Source organism: Malaya genurostris, chromosome 1 (genome assembly GCF_030247185.1).
Source record: "Malaya genurostris strain Urasoe2022 chromosome 1, Malgen_1.1, whole genome shotgun sequence".
Lineage (NCBI taxonomy): Eukaryota > Metazoa > Arthropoda > Insecta > Diptera > Culicidae > Malaya > Malaya genurostris.
In genome coordinates this window covers 161,384,423-161,401,384 of record NC_080570.1, presented here as the reverse complement: position 1 = coordinate 161,401,384, position 16,962 = coordinate 161,384,423, and the positions used below count along the sequence as shown (strand labels likewise).

Sequence of the window (16,962 nt, the reverse complement as noted above, 5' to 3'; positions counted from 1 at the left end):
TGGATATCCTTGGGCCTTTACAAGGCAGTTTAGGAGATGAGATCGTTCTTCTTTTCCTAGAACCGCTAGGCATAGTAAAGGATGATCCCTCTTGAGGGTCATCGGAATCATTCTCGTCGGTAGGCAAACAATCAAAGAGATTCATCGATTCGACAGGTGGCATGGTGTTCTTCAGCATCTCTGCGAAAGTTCGTTTGGAACGTTCTTTAAGAGATTGCTTCAATTTTTCTCCGCGCAGTTTGTACGCGGGACATGAATTCAATTCATGTGGGTTTTCCCCACAGTAAAGACACTTTGAAGCTTTTTTGCCACATGATTCGTCTGCATGTTCCCCTCCACATTTAATGCACCTTTGCTTATTGCCGCAGTAGGTGGCTGTGTGACCCAGCTGCTTGCAATTGGTACAATTCATTACCCGCGGGACAAATAAGCGTACAGGTAAGCGAACCTTGCCCAGAAGGACGTAATTGGGAAGAGCAGATCCAGCGAAAGTTACCCGAAATGAGTCTGATGAAGAATAAGTTTTTGTCTTATCTTCTGCAATTTTTACTGAACTCAATTGCTTGCAGTCCAGTATTTTAACATTCTGAAGAGCAGGATCTCTGAAACAGCCAACCCCACTCTTCAGAAGGTATTCGCAGGTCAAACTCGCCTCACTAACCACGCCGTCAATCTCCACTTCCCGAGCTGGTATGTAAACGCGGTAATTCCTCGTAAAGGCCTCATGGCGAACGATCTGATTTGCCTGCTCGAGGGTTTTCACGACAACTTTCAACTTTTTCGCTCGAACTTTTGCTATCTGGATAACGTCCGAGTAGTACTTAGCCAGCTCACTTGATATTTGCATCAAATTGAGTGATTGTTCTTTTTTGGACCGGAAGTATACCACATAGGGCCCCGCAGAACCGGTTGGCCACACGCGTGTGCGAGAGGGGTTATCAGGGGAAGATAAATTATCCAGGAGTTCTATGCCATCCATTTTTATGGAGAGATTATCATTTGAGGGAGGACGCCCTCCGCCCTCGTTCATAGTAAAGTAAACACAAGCTTTATTGAGATATGTTGAGATAAACGGGTAGAATGATAAAAAGAAAACACTAGGATTATACTTAGCTAGACACCACTAATCCAGTTCAAGGTCAGCAAGATGATTGTCTCTGCTGCTAGTGTGCGGAACCTTCGCACGGGAACAATCACTAGCACCGCAACAAAGAGCTAACCCTCTTGGATACACAATAGAATAACGGCAGTTTTTGATGATAGGCACCGTCTGATCACTATTATACCAGTCTGGTAAACTATGGAATGTGTGAGAAAAAAAACCTTTAGCAAGGAAAAACACACACGGCACTGCTTAAGAGCACGAAATAACGTCCGATCGATCCGAGAGATGCGGTACGAATGAAATCGTTTTGGTTATGTATTGGAATGAAAAAGCACATTAAATTGAAGTGCTGTTTACATATGAATTGAACGTTCAAATTTTTATCAGTGTAGGAAACGAAAACTCTGCGTCGTAGAAAAGCAAACTGGAAATTGTTCCCTGTTCCGGATGTGATTGAACGATTTAAAGTTTCTGATAAAGTGTACTTACTCGTCACGTTCCTCCTCGGACAACGATGAAGAATGATAGTTCCAAGCCGACATGATTAGCTGCGCTGATGTTTTTTCACTACGCGCTTTCACTACTCTGCTTCTCGGGCACGTATCACGAAATACGCTTGCACTATCACGTTTCACTTCGAATCACGCGCTTTCGCAACTCTGAAATTTTAATATGTTGAATGGAACTTGATTATTTTTGTTGCGATGAAACTTTAGAACTCTAATTTAGAAAAACTTCTGATTGCTCAGTACGTGAGTCATGCAACGGAAGATTGCACTGTGAAATTGTGAACGAGGTACAACAGTAAACAAAACCTTGAGAAAATGTCGACAATAAAGTTCAGCGAATTTGGTAATGAAAATTACACGTAGCAATTACTCTAACAAAGTGTAAACTTGATTCTATTAAGTTTTCACTTGACGAGTTCGAGTGCTGTTGTCATTCTTATAATTCTCGACAATTTCATCAGTGCAATCAGTTCCGAAGTAGCACGGTTCCCTGTCGACTCCTATCAAACAAACACATTCAGCCCGCAATTACGCTCAACACGTCCGGAACACTTCCGGGCCTATCCTGTCAATCGCCGGGAAATCCGAAGTGCAATCGTCTTTAATGGAACACAAAGACTAAACCAACTCTTGCCACTTAGTCACAGGCACGGAATCGAATCGAGACCACTTCAGATTTCCACAATTCAATTCCGTTCGATTCCGTCAATTCACTTGCCCACTTCCTTACTTTTCGGTGACCGCCCGTGTCGCGTCGTTTCACTCGACTTGCTGAGTAATCCCTAATCGTATTTCCTATCGATCCGGGTTTCGTTTTTTTTTCTCTTTCTTTATTTGGGGGGTGATGCTTGGTGTCAGGCAGAGACGACGTCTTCTGTTCAGTTCACTTAAATCACTCAGATTCTAGCGGGGGAACGCGGACTGCATGGGTGTGGGCGACCAGCCGTTTCTTGTACGAGTCGATGTACGTCCGTTCGAAGGCTTGGTTATGAAAATTTACTGGAATGAAAAAAAGTGAGAAAATATATACAAACGATTAGAATGGAAGTGAACACGATAATGCTTCTGAGTTGTGAAGTGGGCTTCGATTAGGTGGCTTTCAGTGGGAGCGAGACATGTTGATGCGAGTAATAGAATCAACACGGTGAAATGCTATTTTGCTGAAGGGCTCTTTGAATATCAGCTCGGCGAAGCATCGACACTTTTTTGCTCGGAATCTGTACTGCTTTGTACTTTCAAAGAATCATATGAATCTTTGATGGCGAACCCTCTGGTTTCAATTCAAAACTAATTGGGTAAGAAAAACACCTCACTCTAGAGTTTACAGAATATGAAGTCTTCTTACAAATGGAGAAACAAGCTTTGAAATAAATCCGACATGATTGTCGAACGGATTGAGGGTTTCCGATCTCTCCGAAATTCCGCCGCAAGTGACAGGTCTGTCCCGCAATCGACGTCCTTTGCCACTTACGCGAGACTTCCGCTCTCTTCCAGAGGCTTTTTCTCTTCTTTCTAGATTATACTGATTACTGATCTCTAAGCATGTATGGTGAATTATTCTTGATCGCTGTTTTTTTCCCCTTTAATGATGTGTCACCGTGTTTCACGACTTATATTGCTGTCAACCGATAGTAAGAATCCAAAATGAAGGAATTTTTCCATTACCTCGACAGTATCCCCATGTATCGAGATATTACTTCACAATCATATATGTTATTTCTGGGCATTCATCATCAGTATAACTATCGTTGCTGTGTGTTTCAGGCGGTTGTACAGCTTCGCCTCCCCTCCAAATATTCTGACGATATGGTCCATGTCGCTACATGGGAGGGAAGGGGGGGAGACGATATGAGAGTCCGTCACCCTTAAAACAGTCCTCTAGAGGGGCCACCGATTTGCTAACAGTTTAGTATAATCAAATGCATTACATAAACTTGGTATTAAGCTTACAAAAAATATATCTGATGGATTATTGTAATCTGTTGATATAAAAGACGAGGAGGTTTTATGCTTGCTGGAAAGAGAGGTTGTGATACTACAACCGATGGAACGATTTGCTGTTAGATATTCAAATTTTATTCGATATACTGATAATATTAGACTACAACAACAGAATATTATTCTCAACATTTGCTACTTAGCCATTGTAGACTAGCTGGCGCACCTTCTTGCGAACGTTCCTCATTAAATTCCGTACAGACTTCTTGGCGACAAGTTTTGACACTTTTTTCCAATCTTTTTCGAACTGTTGAATGGTTTCGGCTGCCGAGACATGTTTCCTAAGATGTGCCCCTTCGTTAATGCCCAAAATTCCTCAATTGATTGAAGTTGTGGGCAATATGGTGGATTCATGTCTTTTTGGACGAAAGTGACATTTTTGGTAGTATACCATTCTACCGTTCATTTTGAGTAGTGGCAAGAAGCAAGATCTGGCCAGAAGACAACAGGATCCTTGTGGCTTCGAATCATGGGTAGAAGTCGTTTTTGTAAACATTCCTTGATGTATATTTCGCTGTTCATTGAAGCAGTGGTAATGAAGGGTTTCGAAATCTTACCGCAGCTACAAATTGCTTGCCAGATCATAGCTTTCTTACCAAATTTTTCGACTTCAGTCGATGTCTCGGACTGGTTTAACACTTGCCCTTCTCGCACCATATAATATTGTGGTCCCGGCAAGGATTTGTGATCGAGTTTCACGTAGGTTTCGTCGTCCATGATTATGCAGTTCAAATTTCCAGCAAGAATCGTATTGTACAGCTTTCGAACCCTCGGCCTGATCGATGCTTCTTGTTTCGGACTACGTTTTGGTTGTTTCTGCTTCTTATAGGTTCGAAGGTTCAAACGTTCTTTAGCACGAAGAACATTTGACTTCGAAGTGCCTACTTTTTTGGCCACATCCCGAACTGAAACCACTTTCTTTTGCTCGAACGCCTTCAGTATACGTTTATCCAACTGAGGGTTAGCAGGACCTGTTTTCGACCCGTTTTCGGTTTATCCTCAAAGATGTTATCCTCACCGAACTTCCTGATTGCATTTCGCACGGCTTTTACACTTACTCCTTCCATTTTTGCTATCTTTCTCAGTGACAGTCCGCGTTCTGTGCACCATTTGTACACAATTTTTCGACGTTGTTCTGCTAAAAGTCCACGCATTTCGAAACAAACTAATGAAAATGAATAAACAACTGCACAAGTGGTTAGATAATAGTGTAAACAACAGGACGCAGCCGTAAAAATTGACAGATTCTGAACCATTGCGAAATGGCAGCGGTTTTTGGTTGCGTCCATACTTTCTGGGACAGTCTTTATCGACATCAGGCCGGGCGTTGTCATGCAGAAGAATAACTTTATCATGTCAACATCTTTTTGATCCCACCAGATGCACTACACGATCTTCGAACCATGAATATTCGACTTTGGTGTTGATGTTGAGGTCGATGGCAAAAATTGACCGGGAATAGCGTAATATTTTTCTTTCTTGGGTTTATCACAGGATATCCATTTTTCATCTCCAGTAACAATTCGGTGTAGAATAAATAGGATGCACTTTAGCTACACTTTTCTTCTAATTAAAACAGAAAACTAAAACTTCCCGCAAAAACTGCTCATAATTAATACAATGAAAAACAAGGTTTGTTTTGAAAAAAAAAAACTCGCAACAATATGAACTGAATATTAATGATAGATATCTTACCAACTTGAACATCTTCTCAGCCAGAATAGCTTTTATCGTATCAAAGAACGCTCTCTAGCAACTCTTCACACGATTCAATCAGTGCCATCGAAGAGAGACGGATATCATCTCAGCAATAAAAAATCGGCATGTTTCATTTAACATAGAAAGGACACCAGTGCGAAAACGAATTTCTCTCGATGACCCGTCTGAGCATCACGGGTTAGCACCCTGCTGTAGGGCCGCCGATTCTATACGGTCAGTGGATAATTGTCATAGAATCATTTTACTGTCGCTTATTCTAACTATGTGCATATAACCTTTGTATGAGTTGTGTCTATGGAAATGTTTGTGAATGCTCATCAAGTCGAATCATCGATTAGATTTTCTGCGATAATTGTCGAATTGCGATTCTCTTTTGGTAAATTCCACACAGCGCCGATCATTGCAAAACTGTATCTACTTTGGTAAAGGCCGTGAAGTATGAGGTGGAGCGAAAAAATGTAGAAAGATTCTCTCACGGTTCATGCATTGAGAGGCAGCGAGTTATATCTAATTGCCACTTTTTATGTGCGCTTTGTGGAATCGAAATCATTCGAAAGCAAAATGCAAGGAAAATCTCTTAGTTTGACCTTAGCGCTTCTACAGCACGAACTTTTCATTGATTTAGATTGACCAATATTATTCATCTGACTCCATTACACACAATTCATCAACTGGTGAACGATATCTGAACTTTTTCTTCTGCCTACAGCGATATTTCCAGAACAGTCATATGCATTCCGCCGGTCATTTAGTAATCAATAATTTTGATACTCAATTAAGCACGTGGTTCGAATTGACGAATCTCGTGGATTAAGTATGTATGTGAAATTTCCAAACAAAACATCTCGTTGCGCGCCAAAAAAAATTTTCAACGATCTAGTATTCTTTCCTTCGACGATCAAATACTTATGCAACTCGTTATGGCCAAATACCTATCGACGATCTAGCAAGCATAGGCGACTTTTTCAACGGAAAATCATATTTTCCATACAAAACACTTTTTCCCACTTTTTCGATGAATATTCTTAATTTTTTGATGTTCGAAAACGGTGGGGATAGAAACTGATCAAATAAAAAAAAGAATCGTAGAAATCCATCCATCCGTTCTTAAGTGATGCGATTACAAAGAATGATCACTGCATTTTTATCTATCTAGATAGATAGATTAAGTTCGATTCAAGCTACAACTTTTAGAAGAGAATAAAGAGAATTTACATGTCTTATAAGTGTCGGAAACTTTGTCAGCTTCACGTATGATTTTTGACATTCCGCATATCGACTGTACTTTGTAAACAATCAACATGGAAGCCGAAAGAAGTGAAAAAATTGTGCACAGTTATTTGGAAAATCCATTGTGGTCTGAATCTAGGCTAGCTAAACAGCTGAAATTACCCAGAAATACCGTATGGCGCGTTATCAAACGGTTTAAGGAAACATTGACGAAGATTCGGAAGACTCAAGCCAATCGGCGGAGTGGAACTGTCGAACGGAAACTGGGTGGTTAGATTTTGAAGACGATTAAGAGGAATCCTAATATGTCGGACCGTGATTTGGACAGAAAATTCGGTGCTGCCCATAGTAGCGTGAGAAGAACTCGACTCCGGGAAGAAATTAAGTCGTATCGAGCTAGCAAACAGCCAAATCGGACCATAAAACAGAACAGTGTGAAACCTATGTCAAGGCTGACTTCGGGCTAATCCCAGGTCAAAAATTTTACTTGGCAACGGCTCGGGGAGATGTTCCAGCCAAATCTAAATTTGTTTTTGCCGACAAATTTGCAAGAAAATTTATGATTTGCAGCTGTGGTAAAAAAAACGAAAGTTTTCGTTACAAATAAGACAATGACATCGGAACTATACCGAAAAGAGTGTCTTTCCTAATCATACTTTTAAACGCTACATTTGTATAAAAAAAGATCTTGAATTCAATAATAAATAACTGAAATACAGGCAATTGTATTTGTTCCAATTCTATCTGAAGCAAGCTTTGTCTTTCTCGAATTTTATGAAATTGATCGTAGTGATTCAAGTAGTTTTAAAATGTTTGTGAAATTTCTCCTACATGTACTCATGAATGATACAGTCCTCGTTCGAAAGCGGGTTTCCTAACTCAAATTTGTGAGATGTTTTGTGCCTTAGAGTTTAGCAATGCCTACTGCTGATACGAAATTTGTAAACATCTTCCTGAGTCTTCACTTGATTACTCTGAGGGTCAGTTTAGGTTAATTAATTATTAACCTTATCATTTGACGGGATACGAAAGCAGCGCCATCAACACCAGAGTGGTCCCGCGTGACTGACGAAATAATCTTACTTCCAAACTCAGAAAATTTAGACGTTCTTGATGACCTTGAATGATTGCTGTCATTGAATTATTCTGTTCGAATAGTAACATCACAGATGACGGACGTACAAGTAATCATTCTGATTTTTCACTTGTTCTCTATGGTAACATGTTGCTTTTGTTCAACAAACAACCGAAATGATGCTACCCCTTTCAAGTCATCTTCATGTTCAAGTCTTTTGACGTGACCGTTGTTGATTAATCTGCCGCATAGTCCGAGCATAGCTGCTAAGAAAACAAAAATACAAACGACCATCCGTCTCCAGCCGAACTACGACGTCCAATGGAGCCGCTTGATTATTGCACATAGTCAACCAACAATTCCCGTCGGCGCAATGAAGCAACAATGCCTAACCTTTGTGTGGCCGATCAAGTGTAGGTCGCGTATCGCAGCAGCACGAAACACATGGGACAGGCAAACCGATATCAACTCCTGAATGCTGTATTTTTTACCTTTTTCCTCCCAAGCGAATAGTTTGCAACCGAATGAACCCCGACCACCGTGGGGTGAGAAGGGGATGCGAGTGACGCTATGCGGGTGGCTAAATTGGTTGTAAAACAAAACACGCGCGCCCTGGTACGGCTACAGCCACCGCCTGCTTTGTTTCCGGCTTCTCTCTCTCCGGCCGTACTGTCACAAGCTGACTGGCTGGCTGGCTGGCCTGTTTGCTTTCCACCGCTTGCTTTGCTTAGCAGTGTGTATGAAAAGTGTACTTACAGTGGAAAAGCGAGAAAAAAGCATCGTTGCTAGGTAGAACCGAACCGCACATCTATACATGCGGGAAAAAGGCGGTGGATATCGATTTTCTTCGGAATGTCTGCCTGGCTGTGGTGTTTCAATCCAGTCACTGTTTAGGGCTAAAGTTTTGATGACGGAGTCAATTCACTATGTCCAACAACGGAACCAATTCCCCTTTGCAGTCTGTCCCGTTCCGATAGACACGATTATTCGCTAATGCTTAAACCGAGACTACTGTCACAGTTTCGTTACGCGCTAGTAAAAAAAAAAACACTTCTAAAACGTCGCTCGTGTCAACCAATCGCATTCCACCAATCCAGCAACGCAACATTTGTTGATTTTCACTAACTTCTCAGTGCAAGAAAAAAAAGACACCCCGAAAAGTTTAGCTTACCTCTTTAGCACTGAACCGGGCAGGACACGTGACTATCCTAAATAACGGCACTACGAAGACTGAAAATACTAGCCCGACTTCGATGGTAAACGAGGACAACATCAAGAGCAAAGCGGGAGTGCGCAGCACATTAGTTTGACAGCAGGAACAGCAGAAGAACGGGAAGCAACATATTCAACGACTCAGACGGTGGCGGCGGTGGCTTCACTGTTACTGACACGGTAGGAAGGGAACCCAAGAAGTAATCAAATTTCTTCCGCATCGTTTGATGTTCTCGTCGCAAATTCATCCATGTGCTACATATTCCGATAACAGCGAATGTCTTCGGCGCACGGAGTCGAAATTCAAACGCACACACACAAACATACTTCGGGACTATCACATGACAGAGTGTCAGAAGCGGCAGCTTTCCGACCAAGAATGTGCTTCAATGGAGACGCATGGTTTTTCATCGTACCGCCGCCTGAAAGTAATATAGAAAAAACGATTAGAACGGCAGAACTCCACGTCGATCTCACATAAGACGCACACTACCACACCACGCCATACCGAACGGAGTCCTAATCGTTTCCGAAGTTGCACGAAATTCGACACGCAGACTCGTGACGCACGGCGACCGACGCTTTGGCATTGCTGCATCGTTGATTGTTGAATCGACACCCATCAATTAATTAATTAATAACGAACTGACTGACACTGTCTTCACTGCTGCATCGGTTTTCGATCCATATCGGAAATGCCTTCCTCCCCTGAAGCACAATCGTAATCGGCCTAGTTGCGTAATGTCAGGGAATGGTTTTCCACTGACAACAGACAGGTTACTGCGATGAAAATAGAAGGGTAAACTCGGTTTTAATCGACCTTGTGGTTTGATGATTCCTTTCTCATATAATTCCTATTTTCTGTTCGTTTTTCTGAATCTAGAATGAAAACAAAAATGAATAATTTGTAAAAATCGGTTTAGTTATCTTCGAAGAAATCAAGTACATATTTTTTGCACATACACACAACAATATATTTTGCGATCTCGACGAACTGATTCGAATGGTGATTGTAGGTTTTTTCTACAAGAGAAAGGTAAAAACGAAAAAAAAAACGCAGTGATTATTCAATCTTTTCCTGGTAACGGTTGATTTTTTCGCTCGAACAAAAAAAAACAGCACCCAATTCCTGATAACACTGCATCAGCAAAAATTTGTCTTAATTTGCATACGGGTCAAGACGAGAGGCTATCGCCGTGTGTTGTTTAATCTACCGGGAAGTTGAGTTCGCTGGTGATCCTCTGTTATTTGTTTAGCCTTATCTAGTTGATAACTGGTGATGTCATTAGGGTTCGGGTTAGTATTTTTTTATGGACGGTTATTATTACCGGTATACGAATGATTTCATTTTTTCCGCGCACGTTGTTCATCAGAAACGTTTCTGATACTAACTAGAGAAGAACTGTAACAATAATCTGAAATACATATGGTGAATTCATATACACTAAATCGACTAGCACTATTGTTTGACGTAGGACTATGTTATTCCTCAAAACAGTGAATCCATGTCGAATTTCCTATAGTGGGACCAAATTCCTTCATCTATTCACCCGTATGCTGAATATCGACGTATTGCTTTTTCGAACATATGTGGTTCGGTTAAATCAAATCCCAGCTACCATTGATTTCGCTAGCGTTATTGAGACGTTATTCAGAATAAGGGTGATTGAGTTCATATCAGGATCACAAGAACGTTGATGCTACTATCGATGAAGTTTCTACGAGTGGCTGAGCAATTGTTTCCCCAACAAAATTCTTTTCTTGTATAAACTACAATTATTTTACAGTGCTTGTGTTACGCTTCTTAACACCTTTTTAACTAACAAAATAAGTACCGCATGTAACGCTTCGCAACACCTATAACTTATTAAAAAGTAACGCATGTAACATCTCGAAACACTTGAACATACATAATAGTAACACATATAATGTTTCGTAACGCCTATAATATACAGAAAAGTGAAGCAAATAACGCCTCGTAACACACAACTATCAAAAAAGTAATGCAAGTAACACTTCGCAACATCTACAACTTACAAAAAAGTAATGCAAGTAACGCCTCGTAATACATGAAACATAAAAACCTGTGACTTAAAAAAAGTAACGAGAGTAACGACTCATAACATTTCAAAACAAACAAAAATGAGGGGCATGTAACATGGGAACGCCGATATTTTACAAAAACTAACGCATGTACCGCCTATAACATACAAAAATGTAACGCGAGTAACGTTTATAACATACTAAAAAGTAACGTGTGTAACGCCTGTTGCATAAAAAAGTAACGCGTGTAATCCTTCGTAACAGCTATGAAATACAAAAAAGTAACGTATGTAACACCTCGCAACAACTGGGACATACACAAAAAGTAGCGCAAGTAACGCTTCATAACATCTTTAAAATTCAAAAATGTAACGCCAGAAAAAAGTAACACAGGTAACGCTTCATAAAGCCTTTAGCATACAAAAAGTAACGCTTCGTAACACCTATAACATACAAAAAAGTAACGCATGTAACGCTTCGTAACGCCTGTAACATAAAAAAGTTACGCATGTAACGCCTAGAACTTACCAAAAAGTAACGCATGAAACGCTTCATAACACCTGTGACTTAAAAAAAGTAACGAATCGTAACGTTTCAAAACAAACAAATATGAGGGGCTGTAACGTGGGAACGCCTATATCTTGCAAAAACTAACGCATTTATAACTTACTAAAAAGTAACGTGTGTAACGCCTATAACATACAGAAAAATAACGCATATAACATACAAACGAGTAACGCATGTAACACCTGTAACACGTAAAAACGGAACGCTTCGTAATGCTTAGAATATACAAAAAAGTAACGCTTCGTAACGCCTATAACATACAAAAAAGTAACGCATGTAACGCTTCGTAACGCCTGTAACATACAAAAAAGTAACACATGTAAAGCTTCGTAACGCCTGTAACGTACAAAAAAGTAACGTTTCGTAACGCTTAGAACATACAGAAAAGTAACACATGTAACGTCTCGTAACGCTGGGAACAAAAAAAGTAACGCATCGTAACACCTATCATATTAAAAAAAAGTGCCGTATGTTACGCCTCTTAACACCTTTAACTTACGACAAAGGAAGGCAAGTAACGTCTCCTAAGACTTGGAACATATAAAAAAGTATCGCATGTAACACTTAATTTATAAAACGTTAGAATGCGAAGTTTTTGAAAAAAAATTAAAATGATTCGTTCTCATAGACGATGCAATCTATACCGAAATGGATTTTGAGAAAAATCCCGGGAAAATTGTCATGTGATTAACAGAGATGATTGGATAGGGGTTACCGACGGTGAGGCGGCTAGTATTAGAACATGTTCGAGTCGTGCCTCTGAGTGTAGCTTTTTCCATAAAACCATCTTTTTTGTGTTTTTCGTTCATTTCACTTTTTCAATCTTTGTTTCCACTCAGTCATTGCAAAACCGAACTTACGTTAAACCAACTAAAAATTTATAATATTAGTTATTATGAGTCTGTACAAGATTCTAGAAAAATTGACTAGCTCGGAATATTCTCATATTTTCAACCAAGATGACAAATGAAACCATTCACAGCTTACAGACCTTATTTTATTAGTAGTATCGACTGCCATATATCTAGTTTTTTTAATATACTTCGCCATATCAGAAGATTGTAACAGAATTTCAATAAAACTAGCTATTGCGATAACCGCGATATCGATTGTAAATTTGTTATTTTCTTCTGACTGGCTACAGTTACCAGCATTCACACTGTTCCGAATCTATTCTTTATTTTCATTCTAAATTTACACCTTGAGACCACTAGTTGTCTACAAACATTTTGTTACAGTAAAGTGAGCAAATCAAACAGAAAATAACATCCACGGTTACAGCAATTTACAACAGCCAACATCACCATCTACTAGCAGGTGGATAAGCCAATTACATTTTCTATTGGGGAAAAAAGCTTCAATCGTAACGCTCTGGTCTAGAGTTGATCGCCAGAATCAGAGCTAGACTATTTCGTTTGCTTGATTTACAGTGCACAGTTAAATAAGTGATTCGATCGAGATACGATCAGTTTGGGAACGAAGCTGTCTGTTTAAACTGTCTTCAATTATCTTTGGATTAATCACGGAAACATGAATAACTGTTTGAACGGAATTATTTCTATTACTTTCTGTAGTTCAGTAGTTGCATTTTAAACTATTGAGAATACACATTGAACATTTGCATTTTTTAAACTGTTTCGATTGTACATTTATCTATTGCCTATGTAAGAAAAAGTTGAAAGGTGTTTGAATAAATAATTGCGATACTTCTACTCTAAATGGTCTGATTTTCTTTTTTTTTCAGCATATACAGATCTTTTTGTTTGTTAAACTGAGAAAAAAAAATTTACTCGAGTCAAGTCTTTCTGCCTTGCATTGAAAACTGCTTAGGTGAAGATACAAGATTTTTGATTTTCAAAACAGCTCGTGGTAATTCGATAAAGTTTGACGGTTTGCGTTGAATTCGCTAACACAGAATATTAGCTAACTTTGACGTTACATATGGGAAATCATAGGCTTGGGCTTAGCCATCGTTTAGATGGCATTCAAACTGATTCCTTCTAATCACATCCTTGAATGATTGTATACATATTTCAGCACTAGGCATTGTACAAATATAATAACAAGCACTTGTTTAACTGACTGCTGTTATTTCCGGGTTTCAAGAGTTGTGTGTATTTGGATTAAAATGAGTCCAATATAAAATAAACGTGGTAGATATTCCCTTTTATCGATTCAAATCTCTATTATGCACCCAACCTTCTTGACAATCCAGATTTAACCAAGATTTTTTTGGGAAGTTTCTCTTACAGGATTTGGATTGGTTTTCTCAATTTTTTTTGTTCACTATTAAATTCATCATCCAATATTTTCAGTGTTAATTTGTGTGCATGAGACTGGTGTCGAAATGATCCTTTCTATTTTAATTCCTACAAAAAAAAAATGCAAAAAAATTATGCAACTAAATAATATAGAATGTTTACATAAAACCAAACAATTTCAGCTGATATTGAAAAATTGCAATCTAATTTTGTTTATTTAGGAAGAGACTACATGACATAGACAAGCCCAACAGTAACTAGACCGAACAGACTAATTTCCCGAATATCATAACGTCAAAGAAGCTTATCTGTGCATAACCACCATTGATAATAGTAATAATAGTATTGAGACTCTGATTTTTTTCCGCATAAGCATAATAGTAAAACGTTTCATCGAGATTTTAGCTTGAAATGAAACTGAAATAGCATATATTTCCTTCTTTTTACGTATACACCGATCGTGCGAAGGGCATACCGGATTATTTATTTCCTTCCTCGTGAGAACCTTCCTCTTTCCACCAAAATTGTGACCTAATGAATTTCTACTACTTCTGATAGAATTGGGAAGCACGGCAAATTAGCAACACGATTAGGTGAAGAGGCATTAAAATTAGTTTCAGTATGACAAAGCTTTTTTTTTTGGTTGCACACTCGAGAAATTATTGGTATCACATTTTTTCTAGGAAAAGTAATCCTTTTTAGAACAAACGTTTGAATATTACTTAAAATAATTCCTGATTCTTACTCCCGAAAGTAACACCGATGTAAAAAAAATAGCATCTTAGATTCTACTACAAAATCGAAAATACAAAAATAAAGCTAATGTAAACAGTGGATTTAGAATAATTAGCACAACCATTGTTCTGTCGATTCAATTAATCAATTATACTAAAGAGCGACAAAATGAGTATTATCCTTGTTCTCGTTTTTTTTTCGGGTTTTGGTCATTGCAGAAAGTCAATATTCTAATTTTTCAGACGGAGACTAAGAAAACCAGATAAAGACTAACTAACCCTGTCCGTTACGATGACCCGTAGCCCGCAGCATACCTCAGTCTGACTCTCCCTGAACACTGTTCTGTGTTTTCCTGTCCTCAGTACACATAGTTACTTTGGGGGAAAATTGCTCTTGCCGGTAGGTGATCAGGATCTTGCTGATTGCGGTAGCGGCGTGTGAGAAAAACGGCAATAATCTTTGGTTCGGATTGTTCAAAATTCAAATTCGAATTTAGGAAGAGACAAGAAGAAAGATGAACATTCAATTAGCTGAGGTATGGGAAAAAATCATTTTATATCTAAACAACCGTGCATGGAACAACAATCAATTGCAGACGAAATGTGTTGAAACAATAGATGTAAAACTACCGAAAGTTGAGGAAATACAAAATAGCACAAGAGAAGATATTTTGTCGGTCAAATACGACAATAGTTGTTCGGGAAAATCTAGAAGAAACGTTCAAGCAAGTCAACTAAAAGTTTTCAAGCTAGCAACGGAAGCAACTAAAAACGATGCACGACGATGACGACAACGACGACGACGAAGGCCAGTACGCACATACACACATACATACACATAAAACGGCTCCAACAATTGAAATTACCATTAAACTCGCTCCATCGCTCGTTGTGCTAACTTTTTTTTTTTTCAAATCCATCAAATGCTAGAAAACTAAACCGGAAGCCAACGAAACAACGAATTTCATCGCTTAAAGATCAGTTACGGGGTCCTCCCAATCTTAGAGGAAAGCACTCGGGTTGCCCCGGGGGTCTTTCTGATTGCGATAGCGCACGGTCAACCAAACACCGATAAACTAGTGAGCGTGAGCGGGGTCGGTTTTCCCCATTCAGAGCAAAAAGGAAAATTGATCGTCAATTTAAAAAAGAAAACAGAACGAATCCATGCCAGCATGAAACGAGTAAAATTTTGAGAACGGAGTAGAAAAAAAAAAGAAATAACGAGATGATTATTTCCAACGAAACGCAAAACGAAATCCGGAGTTCAATTGGTTGCCTAAAAACTACGAGTATTATCCACTTGGTACGTACCTCCGTAAAACTGAAGAACAACCCAATTCCACCGGACAAATGGAACGCATAATCGATGGTACTCTCCAGTTTTGGCATGCAGGGACTACACTGGCAACCTTCGGGAGCTCCTTCCGGACAACATTTTGCCTACAACAAGAAAAAAAGCCAAAGTCACTACACATTCTGTGGGGGAATCCCGTTTAAGCCACTCACATTGACCGCCGCACAAGACGGATGATCATCGGTGGTGGTCGCATTGAAACCACAACAGAGGAACTCTTCCTGAACCTGCTGTTTAATGTCCACCGGTGCCAGAGACCATCCCTGCTCGGCGAACTGACGTTGTTGTTCCTGGTTTACCGCCAAACACGAACAGGCAATCGAAAACTGGATCAGGAACAGCATGAACAGAATTATCATGTACTGCAAACGATAACAAACAGGTCAAAGCTTATCACCTATCGCGACAGACAGCAGATTGTATTGATCGACACTTACAAAGAACAGCATAACCTGATGATGTTTCGCAGCCCCGATCAGACCGAGAACCGAGATCAGTATCAAAATGACACCGCAGGCCAAAATCCCGCCGATGATGGGCAGATTGGTGACGATCGATGAGGCTCGCCCGTAAACACCGACCCCGATCAGCAGAAAGCCGACCATCTGTAAAGAAAAAAAAACAGCAACAATGCGTCATTTGGGCCTCTAAGCAAGACAAAAATAATCTAAAATCGATACGGAAAATGTTCAACCATCGGCTGCCGTTCGTCAGGAGAAAGGTGAACAAAAATAGATGACGGTGGTACCACCGTTATGAACGGAAGTTGCAATCGATTGAATTCGAAAGAAACATCTTGATTTAAAAATTACGAAATTTTCACCAAACACGTAGATTGACCTCCAGAAAAATTAAAACACTTACCACATAGAGGATGTTCAATGCAATCAAGGCATTTTTAGAGCAGCTGAATCCACCGCACATCTTGCAAGAAATAGCCGTCGTCGTGACCTTCACCACTGGTACAGATACAGATTTTTATCACCTCTCAACTCAGCCAGGTAACAGTGGGAACCAATTTGACACCAAAAATTCGATTTTCGTCACCACTTTTGCGGAACGATACAAGCAATAATTCTTTTTTTTTCTCCACTCAGCTGCAATTCGCTCCTTCGCAAAATTTTCTTTTGTTCGTCTCTCAATGCACTGACATTT

The 16,962-nt window shown here is 39.6% G+C and overlaps 2 protein-coding genes across 6 annotated transcripts in view; both read right to left on the bottom strand.

Moving 5' to 3' along the window:
• The window catches only part of LOC131426530 (uridine phosphorylase 1), a 47,397-nt gene extending 38,286 nt beyond the window's left edge, over positions 1–9,111 (bottom strand). The window contains exons 1-3 of one of the 4 annotated variants that reach the window (XM_058589341.1): positions 8,808–9,111; positions 2,333–2,613; positions 1,595–1,764 (exon numbers count right to left, since the gene is read on the bottom strand). In XM_058589341.1, the coding sequence (XP_058445324.1) occupies positions 1,595–1,647 (53 nt within the window). In that variant the 5' untranslated portion in view covers positions 1,648–1,764; positions 2,333–2,613; positions 8,808–9,111. Of the gene's footprint in view, positions 1–1,594; positions 1,779–2,146; positions 2,262–2,332; positions 2,614–8,807 lie in introns of those variants that run through there. The other 3 variants (XM_058589339.1, XM_058589343.1, XM_058589342.1) reach the window with 3 other exon arrangements.
• A 3,322-nt stretch (positions 9,112–12,433) lies between these two features.
• On the bottom strand, positions 12,434–16,962 carry LOC131426528 (tetraspanin-13). Of its 2 annotated transcripts, XR_009229104.1 has the most exons (6): positions 16,672–16,962; positions 16,245–16,412; positions 15,960–16,169; positions 15,765–15,893; positions 15,320–15,529; positions 12,434–14,911 (listed from the first exon to the last, which is right to left on the bottom strand). XR_009229104.1 is itself a non-coding variant. In XM_058589333.1 (5 exons), the coding sequence occupies exons 1-5, from the start codon at positions 16,729–16,731 to the stop codon at positions 14,813–14,815; spliced, it is 666 nt and encodes a 221-aa protein (XP_058445316.1). In that variant the 5' UTR covers positions 16,732–16,962; the 3' UTR covers positions 12,434–14,812. The 2 variants fall into 2 exon arrangements, 1 of the variants encoding a protein (XP_058445316.1); XM_058589333.1 differs by lacking the exon at positions 15,320–15,529.

Bases quoted from the DNA above. Each gene is read 5' to 3' on its own strand.
- LOC131426528 (XM_058589333.1), bottom strand. From the start codon at position 16,731: ATGTGCGGTGGATTCAGCTGCTCTAAAAATGCCTTGATTGCATTGAAC. The intron at 16,413-16,671 runs GTAAGTGTTTTA...TTTTCTTTACAG, and splicing joins CATTGAACATCCTCTATGTG to ATGGTCGGCTTTCTGCTGAT. The intron at 14,912-15,764 runs GTACGTACCAAG...TCCGAACCAAAG, and splicing joins TGTTCTTCAGTTTTACGGAG to ATTATTGCCGTTTTTCTCAC.